This window comes from Meles meles, chromosome 6, assembly GCF_922984935.1.
Source record: "Meles meles chromosome 6, mMelMel3.1 paternal haplotype, whole genome shotgun sequence".
NCBI classification, from domain to species: Eukaryota; Metazoa; Chordata; class Mammalia; order Carnivora; family Mustelidae; genus Meles; species Meles meles.
In genome coordinates, this window is record NC_060071.1 from 22,578,526 (window position 1) to 22,603,931 (window position 25,406).

A 25,406-nucleotide genomic window follows, 5' to 3' on the forward strand; every position below is an offset into this window, starting at 1 on the left:
GTTCTTCTCTCTTCTCTTATTGATGTGTTCTATCACACTGATTGATTTGCGAATGTTGAACCAACCTTGCAACCCAGGTATGAATCCCACCTGGTCATGGTGGATAATCTTTTGAATGTGCTGCTGGATCCTGTTTGCTAGGATCCTGTTGAGAATCTTTGCATCCATATTCATCAGTGATATTGGTCTGAAATTCTCCTTTTTGGTAGGGTCTTTGCCTGGTTTGGGGATCAGGGTAATGCTGGCTTCATAAAAAGAGTCTGGAAGTTTTCCTTCTGCTTCAATTTTTTTGGAACAGCTTCAGGAGAATTGGTGTTATTTCTTCTTTGAAAGTTTGGTAGAATTCCCCAGGGAATCCGTCAGGTCCTGGGCTCTTGTTTTTTGGGAGGTTTTTGATCACTGCTTCAATCTCATTACTAGATATCGGTCTATTCAGGTTGTCAATTTCTTCCTGGTTCAATTTTGGGAGTTTGTAGCTTTCCAGGAATGCATCCATTTCATCTAGGTTGCTTAGCTTATTGGCATATAACTGTTGGTAATAATTTCTGATGATTGTTTCTATTTCCTTGATGTTAGTTGTGATCTCTCCCTTTTCATTCATAATTTTATTAATTTGGGCTTTCTCTCTTTTCTTTTGGATTAGTGTGGCCAATGGTTTATCGATCTTATTGATTCTTTCAAAAAACCAGCTTCTAGTTTCATTGATACGTTCTACTGTATCTCTCGTTTCTACCTCATTGATCTCTGCTCTAATCTTGATTATTTCCCTTCTTGCATGTGGAGTTGGTTTGATTTGTTGTTGATTCTCCAGTTCTTTAAGGTGTAGAGACAGCTGGTGTATTCTGGATTTTTCAATGTTTTTGAGGGAGGCTTGGATGGCTATGTATTTCCCCCTTAGAACCGCCTTTGCTGTATCCCATAGGTTTTGGACCGAGGTGTCTTCATTCTCATTGGTTTCCATGAATTGTTTAAGTTCATCTTTGATCTCCTGGTTGATCCAAGCATTCTTAAGCAAGGTGGTCTTTAGCTTCCAGGTGTTGGAGTTCCTTCTGAACTTTTCCTTGTGATTGAGCTCCAGTTTCAAAGCATTGTGATCGGAGAATATGGAGGGAATAATGTCAGTCTTTTGGTATCGGTTGAGTCCTGCTTTGTGACCCAGTATGTGGTCTATTCTGGAGAAGGTTCCATGTGCACTTGAGAAGAATGAGTATTCTGTTGTTTTAGGGTGGAATGTTCTGTATACGTCGGTGAGGTCCATCTGGTCCAATGTTTCATTCAATGCTCTTATTTCTTTATTAATTTTCTGCTTCGAGGATCTGTCTATTTCTGAGAGAGGCGTATTAAGATCTCCTACTATTATTGTATTCGTATCAATATGACTCTTTATCTTGATTAATAGTTTTCTTATGTAATTGGGTGCTCCCATATTGGGGGCATAGATATTCACAATTGTTAGATCGTCTTGGCGGATAGTCCCTTTAAGAATTATGTACTGGGGGCGCCTGGGTGGCTCAGTGGGTTAAGCCGCTGCCTTCGGCTCAGGTCATGATCTCAGGTCCTAGGATCGAGTCCCGCATCGGGCTCTCTGCTTGGTGGGGAGCCTGCTTCCCTCTCTCTCTCTCTCTGCCTGCCTCTCTATCTACCTGTGATCTCTCTCTGTCAAATAAATAAAATCTTAAAAAAAAAAAAAGAATTATGTAGTGTCCTTCTGTATCTCTGACTACAGTCTTTAGTTTAAAATCTAATTTATCTGATATGAGAATCGCTACTCCGGCCTTCTTTTGAGGCCCATTGGCATGAAAGATGCTTCTCCATCCCTTCACTTTCAGTCTGGGTGTATCCTTAGGTTCAAAATGGGTCTCTTGTAGACAACATATGGATGGGTCCTGTCGTTTTATCCAATCTGCAACCCTGTGTCGTTTTATGGGCGCATTTAGGCCATTCACATTGAGAGTGATTATTGAGAGATAGGTTTTTATTGACATCGTGTTGCCTTTGAAGTCTTTCTGTCTATAGATTGTTTCTATATTTCTGTTCAATGATATTCTTAGGATTTTTTCTCTCTTATAGGACCCCCCTTAATATTTCCTGCAGTGTTAGCTTGGTGGTTGCATAGTCTTTTAAGCCTTGCCGGTCTTGGAAACTCTTTATCTCTCCATCCATTTTAAATGTCAGTCTTGCTGGATAGAGTATTCTTAGTTGCATGTTCTTCTCATTTAGTACTCTGAATATATTTTGCCAGCCCTTCCTGGCTTTCCAGGTCTCTGTGGAAAGGTCTGACGTTATTCTAATGGGCTTTCCTCTGTATGTAAGAAGCTTCTTTGTCCTAGCTGCTTTTAAGAGGGTCTCTCTTGAAACAAAATTCCCCATTCTAACAATAAGGTGCCGTGAGGACTTTCGAGAATCTAATATCTTGGGAGGAAATTTTTCTGCCTCTAGTACATGAACGCTGTTTCCATTCATGAGATTGGGAAAATTTTCATAGACAACTTCTTCCACTATATCTTCTAGACTTCTTTCTTTTTCTTCCCCTTCAGGGATTCCAATAATTCTGACGTTGGAACGTTTCATGGCATCGTTTATTTCCCTGATTCTGTTTTCGTGGCTTCTGAGCTGTTTGTTCCAGGCTTCCTCCTGATCCTTTCTCTCTATCTGTTTGTCCTCCAGATCACTAATTCTATTTTCTGTCTCAGTTACCCTAGCTTTTAGAAAATTTAGATTGGATTGGAACTCATTGAGAGCATTTTGAACGTCATCCCTGGTGGCTTTCAGTTCTGCCCTAACATTGTGAACATCATCCCTGGTGGCTTTCAGTTCTGCCCTAATCAATTCTGTTTGGTCATCCATGGCTTTCTCCAACCTAGCTATTGCCTGGATAATTGTTAGTCTGAATTCCTTTTCTGACATATTGTCTATGTCGATAGCCATTAGCTCTGTTGCAGAAGGCCCATCCTCTGTATTTTTCTTCTGTTGGGTATTCCTCCTCCTAGTCATTTTGGTAAGAGATGACTAAACAGATGCAGCTGGACTTATCGATTGTGGTGCAGTCAATGTGCACCCTGGAACGCTTCTGTGCAATCAGGATTCCCCACCCAAATGAGAGAAAAACGAAAAGAAAAAGAAATAGAGAAGAAGAAAGAAAAAAAAAGGGGGAAAGAAAAAAGGAAAAAAAAGAGAGAGAGAGATAGGAAAAAAAGGGAAGATAAAAGAGAAGGCTCAGCCCAAATGGGCCACAAGGTAAGATTTGTGGAGTATACAAACAAAAACAGACAGACAAAAAGAGTGATAAAAGTATATGACAAGAGAAAAAAATATGTATATATAAGCAAAAAAAAAAAAAAGGGAAGAACCTCATCAGAAAGAACCCCAAGTATAAGGTTTATATATTATCAGGACAAACACAAATTCACAGAAACACTGACAGAAGGAAAAATTGGGAGAATGGTTATAGATTCTCAGTGTGGGTGAGGAAGGTTATTTTGATTCTTCCTGAAGGTATCTTGATGTTTTTGTTAAGGGACTCAACTTTCCTAAATTACAGGGGGATTAGAAACTGGTTTGCCTATAGGGGTAGCATTGATTGGGGAAAGGGGATTACCTTGAAGTTTAACTCTATATGTATAGTAGAAAATAAAAATTAAAAAAGAATAAACTAGACTAAACTAAGTTAAAATTAAAAAAGAATTAAAAAATAGAAAAACAGAAGAAAAACACAGGTGTATGTATCAAAAAGTTCAGGTTAGAAGGTTATTAAAGAATTTGATGTACTGGACATCTCAGTGTGATGGTAAATAGGTTAAAAAATTATCTGTATGTATAAAAAAAAAAGAACCAGAATATTGGTAAAGAGTTAAAAATAAAAGTTGTATTTATGAAGTAGTGGTGGTTGTTCTCTTGTAGTCTTTTTTTTTTTTTTTTTTCTTCCTTCCTGGTTGGTTTTCTGGGGGAGGGGCCTGCCACATGGGTTTTCAGACAATGATGTTCCCTGAGTTAGGTCCTCCCACTCCCCTCAAGGGGGTGAGCTCTGAGGAAACTGTTTTTTTCAGGCTTTTGTTCTCTGGGGGTTTTTATGTTCTTTCATCTGCTTTCTCTCGCCTTGACAGCTTTTGATGGTTTTTGGAGGTTTAGAGGAGAGCAAATAGCACCCCAACCTCCCTCTCAGAGAGAAGCCTCAGACTGTTTTGCAAAAGCTGCTGGCAGAGTCGGTTCTGAGTCACTGTCCCTGGGGATGCAGGAGCTCTTCATTGTACCTAAAACCAGGGCAGCGGTGGCTGTCTAGGCAGCTCCAGACCGCCAGAGAGGTTCCGAGCAGAGATCACACACTGAGATTTTCCCGCTGTCCTGGGCTGGGAATGTCTGGTTTTTCTGGCTGCCAGAGCTCCAGGCTAGCGCCTATGAGCACCTATCCCAAGGGAGGGTGTGGGACGCGCGCGTTTCAGGATTGCCATCTGGCCAGGCTCCCAGCCCCTCAGGGGAGCCAGACCCCACTCATTCTCAGGGGCGTTGGCATTCAGGTGCACTGACGGCTCAGGGACGGAGACCTGATTTCTCCGCCACACTCTCTCTGGCTCCGCGCCAGGGGAGGCTGTCCTGGGTCCGGGGACTTAGGTCCCTGACCCTAACCGCCCAGGTTCCCACTATTACCCCCCCCCCCCCCCCCCCGAGCCTTTGCTGTTTGTTTTTTGAGGGCTTTCAACCAGACTCCAAGTTAATGCTGGTCCCCAGACGCAGAGCACTCTCGTGTTGGGGTGTTACTTTCCAATCGGTCACCTCTGGTGGCTCCCTCCCCCTTTTGTTTATCTTCTGGTATCAGTCCGATGCTCCCAGTTTGCTTTACCTGCCACTGGCATCTTCTGCTCCTGTAGAGATCCAGACGTGTATAATTCTGATCTCAGGCTGATTTCATGGGTGGTCGGAGTTCTTTGGTAGGTAATCAGCTCACTTTAGGGTACAGGTTGAAATGGTGCCTCCTCCTACTTCCCCGCCATCTTCTCAGATCAAGAATTTCCATATTTTTTAAGGCTGAATAATATTCTGAAGTGCTCAGAATAAAACAAAAAACCAAAAACCAATGACGCATTAGACTAGTTGGCTTTGAGGTTGCTTTGCGCCAAGGGCCTCCTGTGATTCCATGGCAACCACAGGTCATCCTGTGTCATCCCAGGAACGAGTCAGGAACGAGTATGGGGTCTTGCAGGAGATCTGTGTGGTGAGGGCAGCAGCACAGGGACAGCCACTGGCACTGAGTCATATGTCACAGTTTGCAGGATGCTCTCCTTGCCTCTTCCACTCTAGAAGATGGTCAGGGAAACTGTTATCTTCTTGTTTCCTCAGACAGAAAATTGAAACCCACAGAAACTGAGTGCCTAAGATTGGAGGGCTGAGATTGGAGCCTGGAGGGTCTTCTGCTGGCATGGGTCTGCCCCCACGCTGTCCTGCAGGGCTGGATTAGGACAGGGATGACCAGGTGGCCGCCTGAGGGTCTGGAATCACTGAAACCCATGTTCAGATTCTGCGCTGCTTACTGGTTATTTATTCAGAGACCCTGGGGCCAGGGTTTCTGACTAGGGTTTGGAGATATCATTCCCCCTCCCTGCAGGAATCCCAGTGTTTGACCAGTGTGCCACCCAGCTCATGAGGAAAGAGATTATTGAAAGCAGCTTTATCAGCTAATTCAGGATTTAAACAAGCTCAAGGGAGTGCAGAAGGCTGATGGCTTTTCTGTCAGTGGAGGATGTTTACTTGAGAGGGAAGGAAGCTTCCCTCCTGGGTTGAATAAATACAGCTTCTGGGCAATGAGAGTGGAGCCCCTGCATACCCTGCCAGGAACATCCAAATGCCTGAGGCTAGAGAGGCATCTAGGAACCACAGCTCCATCTGCCAACTTTTTAAACCAAAGCCTCCGTCTCTGTGCCCAGTTCTCTATATCACCTCGGCATGGGCAGCAATGCAAACCCTGAGGCATGATAGTTGAATGCAGGCTGAAGTTCTGCCTTGGGCTCTCTTACAGAAGGCTCAGGAAGTAAGGCAATGCGGGTGGCAAGAAGGAAGGGCTAGAGGCTGGCGTGGGCACCAGGGTGTGTAGGAGGTCTGGCCACTGTAGACTGCACAGGCCCTGGGTCACCTAAACTGTACCCTCGGACGGCCACTGAGGGGTGTCAGTGTCCTCTGCAGGCAGGTGGCTGTCCTCTGTGTTTATAACTCCAGGAGCTGGTTGCCAGGTGCTTTCTGAAGTAGGCTGGATTCTTGTAGGCTGTAATCTCTCTTACATCTCTCCTCAGTGCTCCTCATTCTCCTTTGCAAAGCCGAGGTCCTGAGCTGAGTTGCTGGCTCTGTGCTGGAGCCACTGTTGAGTCAGGAGGCAGCCTCAATCCAGGGCAGGAGAAAGGAGGAGAATAAGGGGAGGGCAGGTCCTGGGAGGTGAGGAGGAGTGAGGTCTTGAAGGGCAAATAATACAGGTGATGTCATAAGGGAGCCATGTCTTTTGGTCTTCCAGTAACATAGGGTGTCAAAAGAAAGGCTCATCCTTGGGACTCCACCCCTGTCATTCTCTCTGAAGGCACCCTGTTCCTTTTCTTTCATCTTTTGTAAGTATATCATTCTTGAGTTGTCTAATCCCACTCCTGACTCACATTCCACATTCTACGAACTTAAGAATGATGTTCAGTTCCTACTGTATACGTCCGGATGGCAATGAGATAGGAAGTGCTCTGCAAACATTTGTTGAATGAGTGAATTAATGAATAAATGAATGAACACTTGGCTGGACTGTGGCTTGTAGAAAAGGCTGTGTACTACACTAAGAATCTTAGACTTCATTCTTTCAGCCGTGCAGCTGGAAAAGGGCAGAGAGCCCCATCTGTAGCTGAGTAGAGGTCAGTGTGTGGTAGGGTACTGTCCTCATCAGCTTGGGCTCCTATAATAAAAATATCACAGACTGGGTGGCTTAAACAACACACAATAATTTTTACAGGTGAGGATGCTGGGAAATCCAAGATCAGTGCACTGGTCGATCTGGTGTCTGGTGCGAACCTGCTTCGTGGTTCATAGACAGCTATTTTCTCTCCTGTGTCCTCACAGGGCCGAAGGGGTGAGGGGGCTTTCTGGGGTCTCTTTTATAAGGCACTGATCCCATTCACGGAGGCTCTGCTCTCATGACCTAATCTCCCAAAGGTCCCACCTCCAGATGTCGTCACAGTGGGGGTTAAGTTTGAACATGGGAATTTCCAGGGGACACAAACATTCAGCATGTGGTGGAGAGGAGGCACTGCACCTGGGGGTGGGAAAGAGGTAGGACATCTTGTCGCTGTGCAGACTGAGAAAGCTGAGAGACACAGCCAGCGGGTGGCCCTGGGATGGAAGCAGGAGAAAGAGACCCACTCTGGGAATGCACACAGCAGCCTCCTTGCTGATCTGCAGGCTGGTCCCTGGAGTCTCTGCGGAGGGCTCCCCTACCTGGCATCCTTGTGCTCTCCGGCGGTAGCTGGCTGCTGCTCAGTGTTGATTACAGTTTGAAATGCCGGCACTTCAGTCCCATGCTGCTACACACCACAGAAATTCCGTTTCACTCTAATGAGGTTTCAGTTAGAATGTTGGAAAGAAGAAAGCCTTTTAATTAGATTGGTAGTAATTGAGCTCCCAAACCACAGAAGCTTTTTTCTCAGAAGCTGAAGACACAGATGCAATTAAAAGAAGGAAAGCCACCCAAATGGAACACTGGCTAATTTTAAGTCCATTAAAAACAACAACTCCTTAATAAGTTGACACAACGGATATATGTCCTAAAGGAGTTCACTGATGCTTTCAAATAATATCGGAGATTGACCTAGAACGAGAGTTTTCTTGCGGTGCAAATACATGGCTCTATCGGGGGCCATTTGCTCAGTACGGAATACCGAGAGACATCAGCTACATAACTTTTTCCACCAAAAAGGCACTGCCATGTTTTATTTTGGAAAATAGGGTGTATTTTTGCTTTAACCAGACTGACAGCATTTTCTGGACACAGCTGCAACCTGAGACTTTACTAGGATGTTGTTGCCTGTCCCTTCCCAAGAAGCTCTGTTCCTCCTTTGGGATTCACATAACTCCTTGCCTGCCAAGTTCACCTCTCAAAGTTGCTCCGGGTGTGAGCTGCTGAGCCAGGGGCATTGGTGCATCAAAGAATCTTTGCCAAATCCTTACATGTTCAACACATTTTTATTTTAATGGGAAACAGCATTTATTGCTCATTTGCATCCCAGGCCTCTGACCACGCCCCAGCAGATGCCATGTTCTTTCTGCTACTGGGTCTGTTTTTGTGTATGCCATCAGTTAACGGGGCCAGGTAAATCCTGGTGGAGGAACTCACAGTCTCAGCTTCTAGGCACATCTAGTTGGGGGCATTGCTTAATACTTTCTCCTACAGAGAGCGGCAGTTGCCAATTTACAGAGTCATTTAGGTGGGAATTGGGTGCTGAGTTCTGCCTCACACCATCGCAGTAGAACTGTTGCAGGAAACTTGCTCATTAGCCTGCACACGTTGGTATTTGCTGGGCCTTGTTGGGCTTGGCCAGCTGTGATAAGATGATGCTTGCACCCCAGCTGGAAAGGTTGATATTGCCTAGAATCTTCTTTAGATATCCTGTGCCGGGACAAAGCCATGGTTGGTACACTATCCCAAGCTCTGCTTGGAGTACAGACTTGGCACCCTGCTGGATCCCATCCTTAGGTGGTTTGGAAATGTGGGGAAAAGGGGCTAGGGTCAGAGATCCAAGTTTGATTAGCTCCTTCCGAGAGTCATCTTACCTTTCCGAAACTTGGTTTGCTCATTAGGACAGAATTTACCTTTTAGGTGTGTGTCAGGGGCCGGGCATCCTTCTTGGTAGCTAGAAGATGAGAGAAAAGGTAGGCAGGTCCACAGGGAGTAGGCAGAAATGTGACCCACGCAGCAGCATTGGCGTGCAATGTGTCTGCTGCCATAGGGTCAGACTCCCTTTCCTGAGGGAGGGAAGCACGAGCTGTTGATACTTGTTTAAAACTATATACATTCTGGTAATAAACTTGACTTTAAAGAATTGGAATTTGTACCCATTTTTATTTTCTTAAGCATATTAATTAATGTAAAGGGTACAAAGGAGAATAAGCTAAATCATTAGCATGTGTCATCTCTGGGTGATGGGGCTCTGGGGTTTTCATTTTCTTCTTTATACTTCTTCATATTTTGTAAGTGCTCTATAATGTACATAATTTCAGGATAAAGAGAAAAACTTAACTCTGGGGAAATGCTGCTTGTGTGTGTTTGGAAGCGCTCAATGCCTCCTAATTTCCACACACTCCAGCAGTCTCAGCAGTCCGATTCCTGCATGAATATCAGTATCATTCCCTCTTTTGTAAACCGTATAAACCATATTTACGGTTCTTTCTTTTTCTTTGAAGGATGAGAAGAACCAAGTTTTAACCACCAACATTTGGCTGCAGATGGTAAGTCGAGACAATGGCAGTCCTCCCCTGTGGGTCTTCCTGCTCTTGCTTCCCAGTAGCCAGTGCTTTAAATGCAGGGGAAGCAGAGGACCCCTGAGAAGAGCCAGGGCAGTCGTCCCTCACTGCACACGTGCCAGTGTATGTGACCTAGAATGCCCACTCTGGGGTTTCTCATTGCATCCTGCAGGATCGAGCGCATGCTTGTGTTTTTCTACAGGGTGATTTGAGGGACATTTTAAAGCCACTTCATGCAAAACAAATAATAAAATTAAGATTTGCATTGTCTGTAAGGTGTCTGTAACCTACACTAACTGGACCCCAGGACTCAGGGGCACCTGCCTCCCCTACCTCGCCATGCCCCCTGGATGCACATATTGGAATCCTAAGGAGTTGCCTAAGCCAGAGACCTCCACACTTAGTGCTCCAGTGGCCCCTGTAAATGTTTGGAAACGCTATATTCCATTCATAGATTTTTAACTTGACATCTAAAATTCTCACCTAAATTAATGAATTGCAAATGATGTCTCTTCCAGCAAATTATAAATATTGACATTTGAAAGTAAAACTGTTAGTCTCTATTTTAAGTGGAATCTAACTGCCATAATAATTTGATATCCATATCATTCACTTAAGAAATAATATAAACAAGGCCTTCTTTAACTGCCAGATATTTCACACAGCCCCTGTCTTCTTTGCACTGGCATTGCGATTCTAATTTCCACACAGAATTTTATCCTAACATAATATAATTTTGTGTTTGCAGGTCTTTTATTAATCACTCTATCTTGGTTCTCTTAAATATAAATATTTACATAAAAAAGCTATTCTTTTAGACAATATGTTAATTTTTTTCTTCTAGATTGATTTAGGTTTACTATGATTATTGGTACTTAATTCATCAAGGTGACATTCATCTCTCTACCAAAGATGGATTTTTGTTTTAAATTAATTCATGTATTCATGGATGACTATTTTTTATTATCAGAAATGAGACACTGATGCAGATTTCACCATCAGTTCTATGACTTTTTAAAATAGATGTAATAATGTGTCATTCATAATGAAAGACATTTTGTTACAGCAATGTTAATCAATTCCTTGAACTTCTTCCAGATGACATGCCAAAGATAATATAGTTTTATCAGGATGTATCAGCTGACAACTTGATTAGTTTCTCATTCAGTTTTGTTGAAAGCAAGGAATTAAAGGAATTAAAATCCACCAAAGATCATTTGAAAGTTTCTGTCACCCAAGTTTTAATGCATAGATACTGACATTTTGAATTGACCTGTTCCTTCTTGGGCCACTGTCCCAAGATAGGAGCTGAGGTAAGGGAAATATGCCTTTCTTTGTAAGGAGAAATGAGAGAAAGGGGTATTCCCAGGTGGTTCTTGGGCAGGTGAGTTTTAGTGGGATTGTATGTGGAAGTTGAGGGAAAGAAAATAGATTCATGCAAAGCCATCTGCTATGTGTCCCACAAGTAAGCTTTGCTCTACATGAGATCCCTCAAAGAACCTTTTAGAGATTTCACTGCAGGATTTAAAGCAACGTTCTTTAGTGAGCACATCCTCCCTCAAAGCCTGTGCACACCTGCTCTAGCTTCCCTCCTTTTATCATGGGCACAGGGTCAATGCTCCCCTTAGAGAAGGGCTCTCCCTCCTGGGAAGGGGTTCCCTCTCCTGGTACCTGCTGAGAACCTTGCTTTCATAGTCCTCCCTGTTGCCTCTAACGTCGTAAGAGTGTCTGCAGGTCATTCTCAGCATACAGGCAGAGCTCAGTTTGTCCCCATTAACCCCTCCAGTGACTCTGGTTTCCTCCTCACCTTTATAGGAATGTTCCTCCAAGTGGTGCCTTCCTGGGCCTGGACTGTCCCCAGCCTCTTCCCATGTGTTCTCAGTTAAACTCACCCTGGCCTGGCTTGGGGTGAACAAAGCACTAACCCCAGTTGGCTGCATGCTATACTATGAATAACAATTTTCCCCAGTTTTTTTGATGAACATTTTCAAAAATGTCAAGCTCAGTCAAGTCACAGTGAGTCTATGTCCTCACCTCTTAGACTCTGTAATTAGCACTTTGTAATTCTTGCTTTCTCCCATACCTGGCCATCTATCCATCTTCCTATAGATATAGCTTTTTTTTTTTTAAGATTTTTTATTTATTTGACAGACAGAGATCACAAGTAGGCAGAGAGGCAGGCAGAGAGAGAGGAGGAAGCAGGCTTCCTGCTGAGCAGAAAGCCTGATGCAGGGCTCGATCCCAGGGCCCTGAGATCATGATCTGAACCAAAGGCAGAGGCTTTAACTCACTGAGCCACCCAGGCACCCCGATCTAGCTTCTTTTTAAACTCTGTTTGAGGTGGAAGAGCGGACAGTGGTCACCTTCTCCCATGTGTTTCATGCAGCTCTTTGACGAGGGTGTCTTTCAAGGCAAAATTTATGTGCAGTGCAATGCCTAGATTCTAAGTGTACTGGTCGGTGAATTGCCAGGCATGTTTCAGCTCTTCAGACCCACCCTCCTCAGGAAGCAGAACTGTGCCATCATCCAGGGTGATATCTTGTGTCCCTTACCTGTCAATACCTGCCCTATCCCCCTACTCCCCACCAGGGGTCGAATACCATTGTTTTGTCTTTTCCAGGGATTGATTTTTTTTTTCCCCCACCTCTTATCTTACTGGGTCTCTCAGGGCATTTGGTAGAGTTGATTGGTCCCTCTTCCTTAAATCTTTCTTCATTTAGTGTCTGGAAACCTCTTCTTAGGCTTTTCCCCTAATTCACTCAGACTCCTAAGTTCCCTCTGCTGTCTCTTCATGCCTGTCCAGCCATTCCTTGTCTCAGGAGTTGGAGGATCCAGCATCCTGGTTTAAGGCACCACTCAGGAGCTGACACCACCAACCCAGCTTCCTCCCTGGTGTCCCCATGTGGGCACCCAGTAGGCTCTTAACCCTAGTGAATTCCAGACCATCCCTTCTTGCCCTTTCACACTTGCCACCTCCATAGTGAAGAGAAGCAAAAGTCTTTCTCTACCCATTAAGGTCCTTCCAGTTGGACTAACATTGAATTTACATGAGACAGATTAACAGGAGAAAACAAAGTTTTGTTATGTGCACGTGGAGGCCCAATAATGACATTGAGACCTACAGAAATGACCAAGACAGATACTTTTAAGCTTCTTAGACAAAGAGACAATAAATTTGTGAGGAATTGCCCAGACAAAGACCTTTGGCTTTGGGAGTTTTAATTAGTAAGGAATTCTGAAAGAAATTTGGACTGTGCTGGGAAATTAGCAAAAAGTAACAAAGATTGTTTCTACAGCCTTCTTGCCTCTAAATTTTCCTATCTCTGGTGATAAGGATGTCTCTTTAGCTCCTGGTCCAGGGAGGGTACCTTTCATAGGAGAAATCTATTTCCTGCTTTCAGCGGGACAGAGGAGGGTCTGAGTATCCTTGCACAGGCCTTTTTAGGTAACTTTTATTTAAAATAATCAGTATGATGGGCATTAAAGAGGGCATGCGATGTGATGAGCACTGGGTGTTATACGCAACTAATGAATCATTGAGCACTACATCAAAAACTAATGATGTACTTACTATATGTTGGCTAATTTAATGTAAATTAATAAAATAATCAGTATGACAAAGTGGAACATTTTGGGCTGCCTGCCCTTGGCCCCTACAGTAGCTGTCTCCATTAGGGATAAATGGTAGCTCCATTGTCTTCATTTACTCAGAGCAGAAGCCTCAGAGTCACCCTTAACTCTTGTTTTTCACACCCACTTCTGATCTGGTAGTTCGACCTTTAAAACAGATCCAATTCTGGGGCGCCTGGGTGGCTCAGTGGGTTAAGCCGCTGCCTTCGGCTCAGGTCATGATCTCAGGGTCCTGGGATCGAGTCCCACATCGGGCTCTCTGCTCAGCGGGGAGCCTGCTTCCCTCTCTCTCTCTCTGCCTGCCTCTCTATCTACTTGTGATCTCTCTCTGTCAAATAAATAAATAAAATCTTTAAAAAAAAAAAAAAAACAGATCCAATTCTTACCACCGCAAGTCAACCCCATTGCTTCCACTCTGGTCTAATCCATCATCCTCTCTCACCCATGTTATTGCGGAGAATCCTAGCCCAACTTTGTGTGTCAGTCCTTACCTCCCCTAGTGATGTCTGTTCTCAATATACCAGTCAGTATGATCCCAATAAGAGAAAATGAAGGTTCACCCACAAGCCTCATTGACCCAGATCCTTCCAGAGGCTCCTGTCTCAACAGTGACAAGCTGAGGTCCTTGAGGTATTCTCTGACTCTGTCGGCCTGGCCCTTGCTTCTGCCACATCCCCTCCAGCCCTCTTTTTCTTGCTGTGCTCCCTGCCCTGCTTAATGCCCTGCACACGTTACCCAAGCACACATCCTCCTCAGGGCCTTTGTACTTGCTGCCTCTGCCTGGAAGGCTCTTTCCCCAAGAACCACTTCTTTTCTCCCTCACTTCTTACTAGTCTCTTCCTGAAAATCACCTTTCCAGTGAGGTCTTCCCTGAATCCCTGGCTACTGTCTCAAACCGTCCCCTGCTACCCCAGCTCACTCCATTCTCCTTACCTGGTGCCTTTGTTTGGGCTGCTATAAGAAAATACCATAAACAGGGTAGCTATACACAACCGATATTTATTTCTCACAGTTCAGAATGCTGGAAGTCTGAGATTTTGGTGCCGCCAGCCATGGTTGGGTTCTATTAGGGCCCTCTTTTGAGTTACCTTTGTGTTGTGTTCTCACATGGTTGAGAGAGAGTGAGCTAGCCATTGGTCTTTTTGTATAAGGGCACTAATCTCATTTGGGAGGGCTTCTTCCATATGATCTAACTACCTGCTAAAGGCCCCTTCTCTGACATCCTCACATTGGAATTAGGGCTCAGCATAGCAATTTGAGGGACTCATGCATTCCATAAGGCCATTTCATTTTGTTTCTAAAGCCCTTGTCCTATCCTTTGTTTATTTGTTCTCTGGCTCTGAGTCTCCCTCTCACAACTGGAACGTACAATGGGAGGACTGGACTCAGTTGTGTTTATTCACTACTCTACCCCCAGCGGGCACTGAATAATTTTTGTGGAACGAATGAAACAAAAAACTCAATGTAGATACCTAGGAAGGGCTAAAATACCATGATACAAAGTAGAGCCAACTCCAAATAACATCTGAACACTGTAGTGTAAGGTTGAGCTCTAGAAATTCTGGGAGATAAAGCAAATGCTTCCTTTTTAGCATAAAACCAGACATTGCCCATATCCTCTATGGTACAGTCCTGCTGTTGCCATTTTTCTTATATAGAGAGAAACACCTAATATGTTCACTGCATGTGAGGTCGCAGACAGGTCTGTCTTCTTGATGCCTACATTCCTTATCCCACAGTAAGAAAATGATCTTCAGTGACATATATAACTTGGCAAATGTTTTTTTCAAAGTTGTTGTTTTCCAGGAAAATATTATTTTGCCAGATTATTACTTATTACATTGAGTTCAGAGGCTCCATAAATAAACATGCTTGCTTTGGAGGATGTCACTGGAGACTTCTAAATTTCTCTCAAGCACAGCTTGTTTCTAATTAATTCTCGCACTTGCAGAATTGTCTGCAACTTCATTTGTTCTAAAACACACCTTATCTCACTTATCTATTTAACAAATCTTTTTGAGCACCTGTTATGACCCATTGAACTGGGTCATGTGAGGGAGACCCAGAAGTAGATGAGAACCAGCTTTTTCTCTTAAGCCATTTATAATCAGGCTGTGCAATTTACATTCTACCAAAAAGGTTAAAATATTGTGACCAAGTGAGTCCCTAGAGATAGGCAAGAGGCAGACTGGTGGGGGGGGACAGTGGAGTTCACGGGTGGGAAAAATCTCTGCTTTACAGAAATGGACTGTTTTGTTTTCTTTTTAACATCTTAATTTTATTATTATTATTATTTTTTCAGTGTTCCAAGATTGTTTATCACCACACCAAGTGCTCCGTACAATATGTGCCCTCTTTAATACCCACCACCAGGCTCACCCATCCCCCACCCCCTCCCCTCCCAAACCCTCAGTTTGCTTCTCAGATTCCACAGTCTCTCATGCTTTGTCTCCCTCTCCAATTTTCCCCAATTCAGTTTTCCTTTCCTTCTCCTAATGTCTAATGTGAAGATCAGAGAGCAGAAGACCAGGACAGAAATATGGACAGGACAGGACAGAAAAATCAAGGAAATTGACTTCAGCAAATTTTCTTTCCCAGAGATTCCTCTTGCTGACTTGCTGTTCTGAAAACCTGAATCTGCATAATCTTATCCCCCAGGGTATTTGAAAGCTGAGGTCAATATTCTGCAAATGAGAGATTTTCTATGCAGTATGAATAGAAGGATGGAAAAGTAAAATAAATAAATTAATTAGATTTTCTTTTGAGTTACAGTTTATTACTGTGTTTTCCTTTTTTGCACTCACCCTTGATTTGGCAGGAATTTCCAGTTATTTAGAGAACCTGCAGGAGGAGAAAGTTGCTGTTCTGTTTACCTCTTCTTATTCCTAGGAGGCAGCTCTTGGGGTATTTTTTCTATAGAGTAGTTTTATCATTTTGGGAAGCCTGTCAGATGTAATCTGATTTAATCTATGAGAAGAAATAGAAGAACCATTTCGGTTTCTGAGGAGAAATCCAAAGACTTGCCTGTGCTTTTCAAAAGAGTCTGGCCTCTGATCTCGGAATTTTGACCATTCTTCTGGCTCTACATTCCCCATCCTTTTTATGTTTGCTATTTTGTACTTCCTGATTCTAATTATGGAATGAATAGTATTCACATTGTAGAATGTTAGGTTGTAAACCATGTTTATTTCTAAAACATTTACCTTTTAAATTTCTGTTTTCTCTACCATTTCATCTCTGATACGTAGAAATGCACATTACATTCACACACAAGCTAGCCAATGCCTTCCTTAGGGCCCTCATAACAACCCACAGTTAATGATTTCAATCGTGATGTCATACTGAGAGAGGGGCAGGAGGAAGGAGGAGACCCACTTTCTTCATCTGAGATCAAAACAGTTGACTGGAAGAATTTTCAAAACACACATGTATGGAGTTTTCTGACACCAAGTACATGCTCTTTCACACCTACAATCAGTTCTCTTATTCTCTGGACACAGACTGGGTGTCCAGCCTTTCAGGTCTATTCTGATCCTCTCTACCTGCAGTTAGCATCAGATCCTATAAGTCAAGGTCTCAGTCTTGATAGCAAAGCATGCTAGCCACAACGTGGTTGTCCAGGCTACCCATATTTCTGTCCAGCTAAGTTCAATTTCAGGTCAGCTCATGGAACTCAAGAAAACACTTATATTTATTGATTTATTATAAAGAATACTGGTCAGAAACAAGTGAATGGAAGAGAGGCATAGGAAAAGGTATGGAGGAGGCACAGAGCTTTTCTGCCCTCTGTGGGTTACTGTCCTGGCACCTGTTTACCAATCCAGAAGCTCTGAATTTTGTTCAAGGGGTTTTATAATCCATTCTTCATTCTCTCTCCTCTGCCTGGATATTAAGTTTGGGTGGGCTGAAAATTCCCACCCGGGAGTCAGAGCTTGGTCTCTCTGATGACCAGCTGCATTCTGGCTACCTGAGGTGATCTAGGGGTCCCAGCTTAAGTCACCTCACCTCCTTAGAATAATCTTAGGTGGGCTCAGATATATGAATAACAAGAGACATTCCTATCCTCAGGGAATAACCAAGGTTTTAGAAACCCTGTGCCAAGAACCTGGACATAGACCAAATATGTTTCTTATTATACCAGACGTACTTTCTCTTCTCTCTCGCTCTCCTGCTATAAATATTTTCATGCATGTGCATGCACACACACCTAAAAAGTTTCCTGTGGGCTCAAGGCAAACGCTAATGAGGCCAGTTCTCAGACGCGTGGAAGAATTGGGGTTCCTATAGTGTGTTTCACATCCAGGGCCCCTTCCTCCCTTGTATGTCCCCGTAACAACCCTACATAATCATACCTTGAAGACGTAATGAGAAGGGATCCCACAGAAATGGAAGAGAAGGAAAAGCAGAGATTCTTCCAGATGCTCTGGGAGTAATTATCTGACACTAACTCCAGGAAAAGAGGATCAGAATTGAACTGAATGTCTGGAAACCCGGTTCCTGTCCAGAGAATCAAGAGCTGGTTGTTGGTGTGAAAGATTTGGTTTTGGAAAACTCCATATGCATGTGTTTTTTCTTTTTTTTTTGAAGATTTTATTATTTATTTGACAGACAGAGATCACAAGTAGGCAGAGAGGCAGGCAGAGAGGAAGGGAAGCAGTTTCCCTGCTGAGCAGAGAGCCTGATGCAGGGCCTGATCCCAAGGCCCTGGGATCATGACCTGAGCCGAAGGCAGAGGCTTTAACCAACTGAGCCACCCAGGTGCCCCACATATGTGTTTTGAAAATTCTTTGAGTCAACTGTTTTGATCCCAGATGGAGAATGTGGCCCTTGTTTCTAGGTTGACACTTATTATCAGGTACCCAAGATTTTGTGCAGGACCTCTGCCTTCCAGGGACCTACTTTCTGAGTGAGTAGTGAGTTCTTCGAGGGGATAAAAAACCTCTTTCTGGAACATGATTGCTTACAAGCCCTTTTACATATTCCGTCTTCAGAAATGTTCATGGAAACCTTTGGGATCCTGGGCTCTGATCCGGCTCCCAGGACACACCGAGCCCAGGTTCCTTGCCACAGCCTCCTGTGCCCTGTTGATGGTGCCTCTATACCTTTGGGTAAAGCTTGGTTCTTACAGTTGTCTTGTCCTATAGTGTCTTGTGAAATGGAGAAGTCCTTCTTTTGCTTTTTTTTTTTTTTTGGTAAGCCATCATTATTTGTCACATTCCTGCTAGGGTCATGTGACTGACCTGCTACTGTACACATTTCATCCTCACAGCACCATCCTGCCCTGCAAGGCAGGGCACCTGTGAGGAAGCCACAGCTCAGAGAGGGAGGTTTACCTTGTGAAAAAACAAATTGCAACCAAGTAAGGCTGAAGATCTAATTGGCTTAATTAAATGATCGATTTGTGAGTTGGGTGGCACCCCACCCAGCCAGTAGAGAGGAATGAACTTCCAGGAGTTGCACAAAATGGAAAGTTTTTATAGGACGGAGGGCAGGGCCAGAAGGTTACAAGCAAGAGAAAAGAAAGGATTGTTTCAGACAAGGTCACCTTCCCTTAGAGGGAAGGGCAGGGGGTCTTATCAAGCAGATCACCTCATCTTCCACTGGGGGATGGAGGGGGCTTTTGACAGTTGGCCTCACTGATGCTGCTCAGAAAATTCCAGACTGGCCCTTTAAGGCTCAAAACTCTGGGGGTGATTGAAACTGCAGGTAAGTATTAAGCCCCAGTTCGGTGACTTGGCCAAGTAATTTGGAGCCTGTGTTTTTTTGTTTAACAACGTGCTTGAGCTCACACAGCTGACTCTGCCACAGGCTTGGTGAAAACCCGAGTCTGCCTGATTTCCACCTCTCCCTGCAGCCCACCTTTCCTGTCCTGCAGGTGGGGAAGACCCAGCTTGGCTTTCAAGTGAGCAGATATGAGGCACCTTCTGGGATGAGGAGGAGCCTACCTCCTTGTGATGGGAAGTCTGTCAGTGCAGAGATATTTGCTTAGGAGAACCAGCCATGGTAGAGCCTACTGATCACTCTTTTTTTTTTTTTTTAAATTAACATATAACATATAATGTATTATTTGCCCCAGGGGTACAGGTCTGTGAATCATCAGCTTACACATTTCACAGGACACACCATAGCACATACCCTCCCCAATGTCCACAATGCAGCCACCCTATCCCTACCCTCCCACCCCCCAGTGACCCTCAGTTTATTTTGTGAGATTAAGAGTTTCTAAGGTTTGTCTCCCTCCTGATCCAATCTTGTTTCATTTTTTCCTTCCTTAACACCCAAACTGCCCACCTTGCCTCTCAAATTCCTCATATCAGGGAGATCATATGATAATTGTCTTTCTCTGATTGACTTATTTCATCAGCATAATACCCTCTAGTTCCATCAATGTGGTTGCAAATGGCAAGATTTCGTTTCTTTTGATGGCTGCATAGTATTCCATTATATATATGTATATACCACATCTTCTTTATCCATTCATCTGTTGATGGACATCTAGGTTCTTTCCATAGATGCTGTTGTGGACATTGCTTCTATAAACATTTGGGGACACGTGCCCCTTCAGATCACTATGTTGTATCTTTGGGGTAAATACCCAGTAGTGAAATTGCTGGGTCATAGCACTTTTTGTGGAAACTCCATACTGTTTTCCAGAGTGGCTGCACCAGCTTGCATTCCCACAACAGTGTAAGAGGGTTCCCCTTTCTCTGCATCCTCGCCAGCATCTGTCATTTCCTGACTTGTTAATTTTAGCCATTCAGACTGGTGTGAGGTGGTATCTCATTGTGGTTTTGATTTGTATTTCCCTGATGCTGAGTGATGTGGAGCACGTTTTCATGTGTCTGTTGGCCATCTGGAAGTCTTCTTTGCAGATGTCTGTTTGTGTCTTCTGCCCATTTCTTGATTGGATTATTTGTTCCTTGGGTGTTGAGTTTGATAAGTTCTTTCTAGATTTGAGATACTAGCCGTTTATCTGATATGTCATTTGCAAATATCTTCTCCCATTCTGTCAGTTGTCTTTTGGTTTTGTTGCCTGTTTCCTTTGCTATGCAAAAGCTTTTGATCTTGATGAAATCCTTGCCTTTGGCAATGTTTCTAGGAAGAAGTTGCTGTGGCTGAGGTAAAGACGTTGCTGTCTGTATTCTCCTCAAGGATTTTGATGGATTCCTGTCTCACATTGAAGTCTTTCATCAACTTTGAGTGTATTTTTGTGTGTGATATAAGGAAATGCTTCAGTTTCATTGTTCTGCATGTGGCTGTCCAATTTTCCCAAACCATTTGTTGAAGAGACTATCTTTTTTCCATTGGACATTCTTTCCTGCTTTGTCGAAGATTAGTTGATGATAGAGTTGAGGGTCCATTTCTGGGCTCCCTATTCTGTTCCATTGATCTATGTGTCTGGTTTTGTGCCTATACCATACTGTATTGATTATGACAGCTTTGTAATAGAGCTTGAAGTCCGGAATTGTGATGTCACCAACTTTGGCTTTCTTTTTCAACATTCCTCTGGCTGTTTGAGGTCTTTTCTGGTTCCATATAAATTTTAGGATTATTTGTCCAATTTCTTTGAAAAAAATGGATGGGATTTTGATAAGGATTCCATTAACTGTATAGATTGCTTTAGGTAGCATAGGCATTTTCACAATATATATTCTTCCAATCCATGAGCATGGAACATTTTTCCATTTCTTTGTGTGTTCCTTGATTTCTTTCATGAGTACTTTATAGTTTTCTGCATATAGATTCTTAGCCTCTTTGATTAGGTTTATTCCTAGGTATCTTATGGTTTTGGGTGAAATTGTAAATGAGATTGACTACTTAAATTTGCTTTCTTCTGTCTTGCTGTTGGTGTATAGAAATGCAACTGATTTCTGTGTATTGATTTTATATCCTGACACGTTGCTGAATTCTTGTATGAAGTCTAGAAGGTTTGGAATGGAGTCTTTTGGGTTTTCCACATAAAGTATCTTATCATCTACAAAGAGGTGAGAGTTTGACGATGACTTTGCTTATTTGGATGCCTTTAATTTCTTTTTGTTGTCTGATTGCTGAGGCTAGGACTTCTAGTACTATGTGGAAGAGCGGTGGTGATAGTGGACATCCCTTTTGTGTTCCTGACCTTAGGGGAAAAGCTGTCAGGTTTTCCACATTGAGAATGATATTCACTGTGGGTTTTTCATAGATGGCTTTGATGGTATTGAGGTATGTAGCCTCTATCCCTACGCTTTGAAGAGTTTTGATTAAGAAAGGATGCTAGGGGCACCTGGGTGGCTCAGTGGGTTAAAGCCTCTGCTTTCAGCTCAGGTCATGATCTCAGTGTCCTGGGATCAAGCCCCACATCGGGCTCTCTGCTCAGTGGAGAGCCTGCTTCCCTTCCTCTATCTCTCTGCCTGCCTCTCTGCCTACTTGTGATCTCTGTCTGTCAAAGAAATAAAAAACCTTTAAAAATAAAAAAGAAAGGATGCTATACTTTGTCAAATGCTTTTTCATCTATTCAGAGTATCATATGGTTCTTGTTCTTTCTTTCATTAATGTATTGTATCACATTGATTGATTTGCTGATGTTGAACCACCCTTGCAGCCCAGGAATATATCCCACCTGGTCATAGTGAATAATCCTTTTATGTACTGTTGCATCCTATTGGCTAGTATTTTGGTGAGTATTTTTGCATCTGTGTTCATCAAGGATATTGGTCTGTAATTCTCCTTTCTGATAGGGTCTTTGTCTGGTTTGGGGATCAAGGTAATGCTGGCCTCATAAAATGAGTTTGGAAGTTTTCCTTCCATTTCTAGTTTTTGGAATAGTTTCAGAAGAATTGCTGTTATTTTTTCTTTAAATGTTTGGTAGAATTCCCCTGGGAAGCTGTCTGACCCTTGGCCCTTGTTTGTTAGGAGATTTTTAAAAATAATTTTATTTATTTGAGAGAGAGAGAGCGAGAGCGAGTGAGTGCATGAGAAGGGGGAGGGTCAGAGGGAAAAGCAGACTCCCTGTCGAGCAGGGAGCCTGATGTGGGACTAGATCCCAGGACTCCAGGATTGTGACCTGAGCCAAGGCAGCCATCCAACCAACTGAGCCACACAGGTGCCCCTGTTGGGAGATTTTTGATGACTGCTTCATCTCATTACTGTTTATGAGTCTGTTCAGGTTTTCTATTTTCCTAGTTCAGTTTTAGTAGTTTAGATGTCCCAAGAATGCATCCATTTCAAATTATCAAATTTGCTGGCATATAGTTGCTCATAATATGTTCTTACAATTGTTTGCATTTCTTTGGTGTTGTTTGTGATCCTTTCTCTTTCATTCATGATTTTATTGATTTACGTCCTTTCTCTTTTCTTTTTGATAGGTCTGGCCAGGAGTTTATCAATCTTAATAATTCAATGAACCAGCACCTAGTTTCATTGATTTGTTCTACTGTTCTTTTGGTTTCTATTTCATTGATTTCTGCTCTGATATTCATTATTTTTCTCCTGCTGGGTTTAGGGTTTCTTTCTTGTTCTTTCTCCAGCTCCTTTAGGTGTAGGGTTAGGTTGTGTACTTGAGACCTTTCTTGTTTCTTGAGAAAGGCTCATATCGCTATATACTTCCCTCTCAGGACTGCCTTTGCTGTGTCCAAAAGATTTTGAACACTTGTGTTTTTTATTTTACTCATTTTCATGAATATTTTTCAGTTCTTCTTTAATTTCATGGTTCACTCATTCATTCTTTAGTAGAATGCTCTTTAGCCTCCATGTATTTGAATTCTTTCCAACTTTCCTCTTGTGATTGAGTTCTGGTTTCAGATCATTGTGGTCTGAAAATATGCAGGGAATGATTCCCAGTCTTTTGGTATCAGTTGAGACCTGATTTGTGACCCAGGATGTGATCTATTCTGGAGAATGATCCATGTGCACTAGAGAAGAATGTGTATTCTGTTGATTTGCGATGGAATGTTCTGAGTATATCTGTGATGTTTGTCTGGTCCAGTGTGTCATTTAAAGCCTTTATTTCCTTGTTGATCTTTTGCTTAGATGATCAGTCCATTTCAGTAAGGAGTGTGTTAAAGTCTCCTACTATTATTGTATTATTGTCATGTTTGTTTGATTTTGTTATTAATTGGTTTATATAGTTGACTGCTCCCATGTTAGGGGCATGGATATTTAAAATTTTTAGATCTTATTGTTGGATAGACCCTTTAAATATGATATAGTGTCCTACCTCATCTCTTATTATAAACTTTGACTTAAAGTCTAATTTAAAAGAATTGCCACCCAGCTTCATTTTAATGTCTGTTAACATGGTAAATTGTTTCCCACACCATCACTTTAAATCCGGAGGTGTCTTTGGGTCTAAAATGAGTTTCTTGTAAACAGCATATCTATGGGTCTTGTTTTTTTTGTGTCTTTTGAATGGGACATTTAGCCCATTTACATTCAGGGTAACTATCGGAAGATATGAATTTAGTGTTATTATATTGCCTTTAAGGTGACTGTTACTGTATATTGTCTCTATTCCTTTCTGGTCTGTTACTTTTAGGTCCTCTCTTTTCTTAGAGAATCCCTTTCAGTATTTCCTGTAGGGCTGGCTTAGTGTTTGCAAATTCTTTTAATTTTTGTTTATCCTGGAAACTTTCTATCTCTCCTTCTATTTTCAATGACAGCCTAGCTGGATATAGTATTCTTAGATGCATATTTTTCTCATTTAGTGCTCTAAATATATCATGCCAGTCCTTTCTGGCCTGCCAGGTATCTGTGGATAGGTCTGCTGTCAGCCTAATATTTCTATGATTGTATGTTACAGACCTCTTGTCCCAAGCTGCTTTCAGGATGTTCTTTTTGTTACTGAGACTTGTAAATTTTACTATTAGATGATGGAATGTAGATTTTGAGGCGGGTTCTCTGTGCCTCCTGATTTTTTTTTTTTTTTAAGATTTCATTTATTTATTTAACACAGAGAGATCACTAGTAGATAGAGAGGCAGGCACAGAGAGAGAGAGGGAAGCAGGCTCCCTGCTGAGCAGAGAGCCCGATGCGGGACTCGATCCCAGGACCCCGAGATCATGACCTGAGCTGAAGGCAGCTGCTTAACCCACTGAGCCACCCAGGCACCCTGCCTCCTGAATTTTGATGCTTGTTCCTATTGCCATATTAGGGAAATTCTCTACTATAGTTTGCTTCAATACACCCTTCTTCTGCTGCTCTCTTCTTTCTTCTTCTGAGATCCTAATTATTCCAATATTGTTTTATCTTATGGTATCACTTATCTTTTGAAGTCTCCCCTCATGGTCCAGTAGTTGTTTGTCTCTCTTTTGCCTAGCTTCTTTATTCTCCAGCATTTGGTTCTCTATAACACTAATTCTGTCTTCTGCTTCATATATCCAAGATGTAAGAGCCTCCATTTTTTATTGTACTTCATTAATAGCTTTTTTGATATCAACTTTGTTAGACTTTAGTTCTTTTGTCTCTCCAGAAAGGAATCTTATTTCTCCAGAAAGGGATTCTCTAATATCTTCCATGCTTTTTTTGAGCCCAGCTAACACCTTGATAATCATCATTCTGAACTCTAGTTCTGACATATTACTAATGTCCATATTGATTAGATCCCTAGCTGTTGGTATTGCCTCTAGTTCTCTAGTTCTTCTTCTTCTTCTTTTTTTTTTTTTTTTTTTTTTTTGTGGAGAATTTTCTGCCTTGTCATTTTATCCAGATAAGAATAGAAGAATGAGAGAACAAAATACTGAGAACTGTGGCAAAGACCCCAGAAAAATAAGACACTAATGAAATCAGAAGAGACACAAAACCAGTGTCTCTGGTTTAATCTAAAAAATCAAACAAAATTTTAATTTTTTTAATTAAAAAATGAAAAATAAATATATACTAGACTGGTGAATAGAACAGAGCCATCCACTTGATTTTGGGTATATTTTGGTCTTTAGAAGAAACAACCTCCCAAAATTTTAAAGAAAGAAAAACTTAAATATATATGAAAATAAGGTGAACACAATGAAGAGATGGAATATGACTATACCGATGAAAATTATATAAGATTCTAAAAAAGGAATTGATAAGAAGTTATTTGGAAAAAGAAAAAAATCAGAGAAAATATGATCAGACTGGAGACTAGAACAAATCTATGCACTAGATTTAGGGTATATTTTGATCTAATAGAAGAAATTATGTCCAAAATTTTAAGAAAAAATATCCATATGTATACAAAAAATAAGGTTAAATACAATGAAGGGATAAAATAGGACTATACGAATGAAAATTTAAAAAGATTTTTTTAAAAAAGGTATTGATAAGATAAAATAATTTAAAAATAT

General features: G+C 42.2%; 1 protein-coding gene across 1 annotated transcript in view; it reads left to right on the forward strand.

Annotated features, from left to right (window-relative positions):
• Nucleotides 1-25,406, forward strand: part of CHRNA7 (cholinergic receptor nicotinic alpha 7 subunit) — a 133,609-nt gene that overhangs the window by 51,675 nt on the left and 56,528 nt on the right. Inside the window, exon 3 of the mRNA XM_046008917.1 lies at nucleotides 9,418-9,462. Coding sequence (XP_045864873.1) covers nucleotides 9,418-9,462 — 45 coding nt within the window. The remainder of the gene's footprint in view (nucleotides 1-9,417; nucleotides 9,463-25,406) is intronic.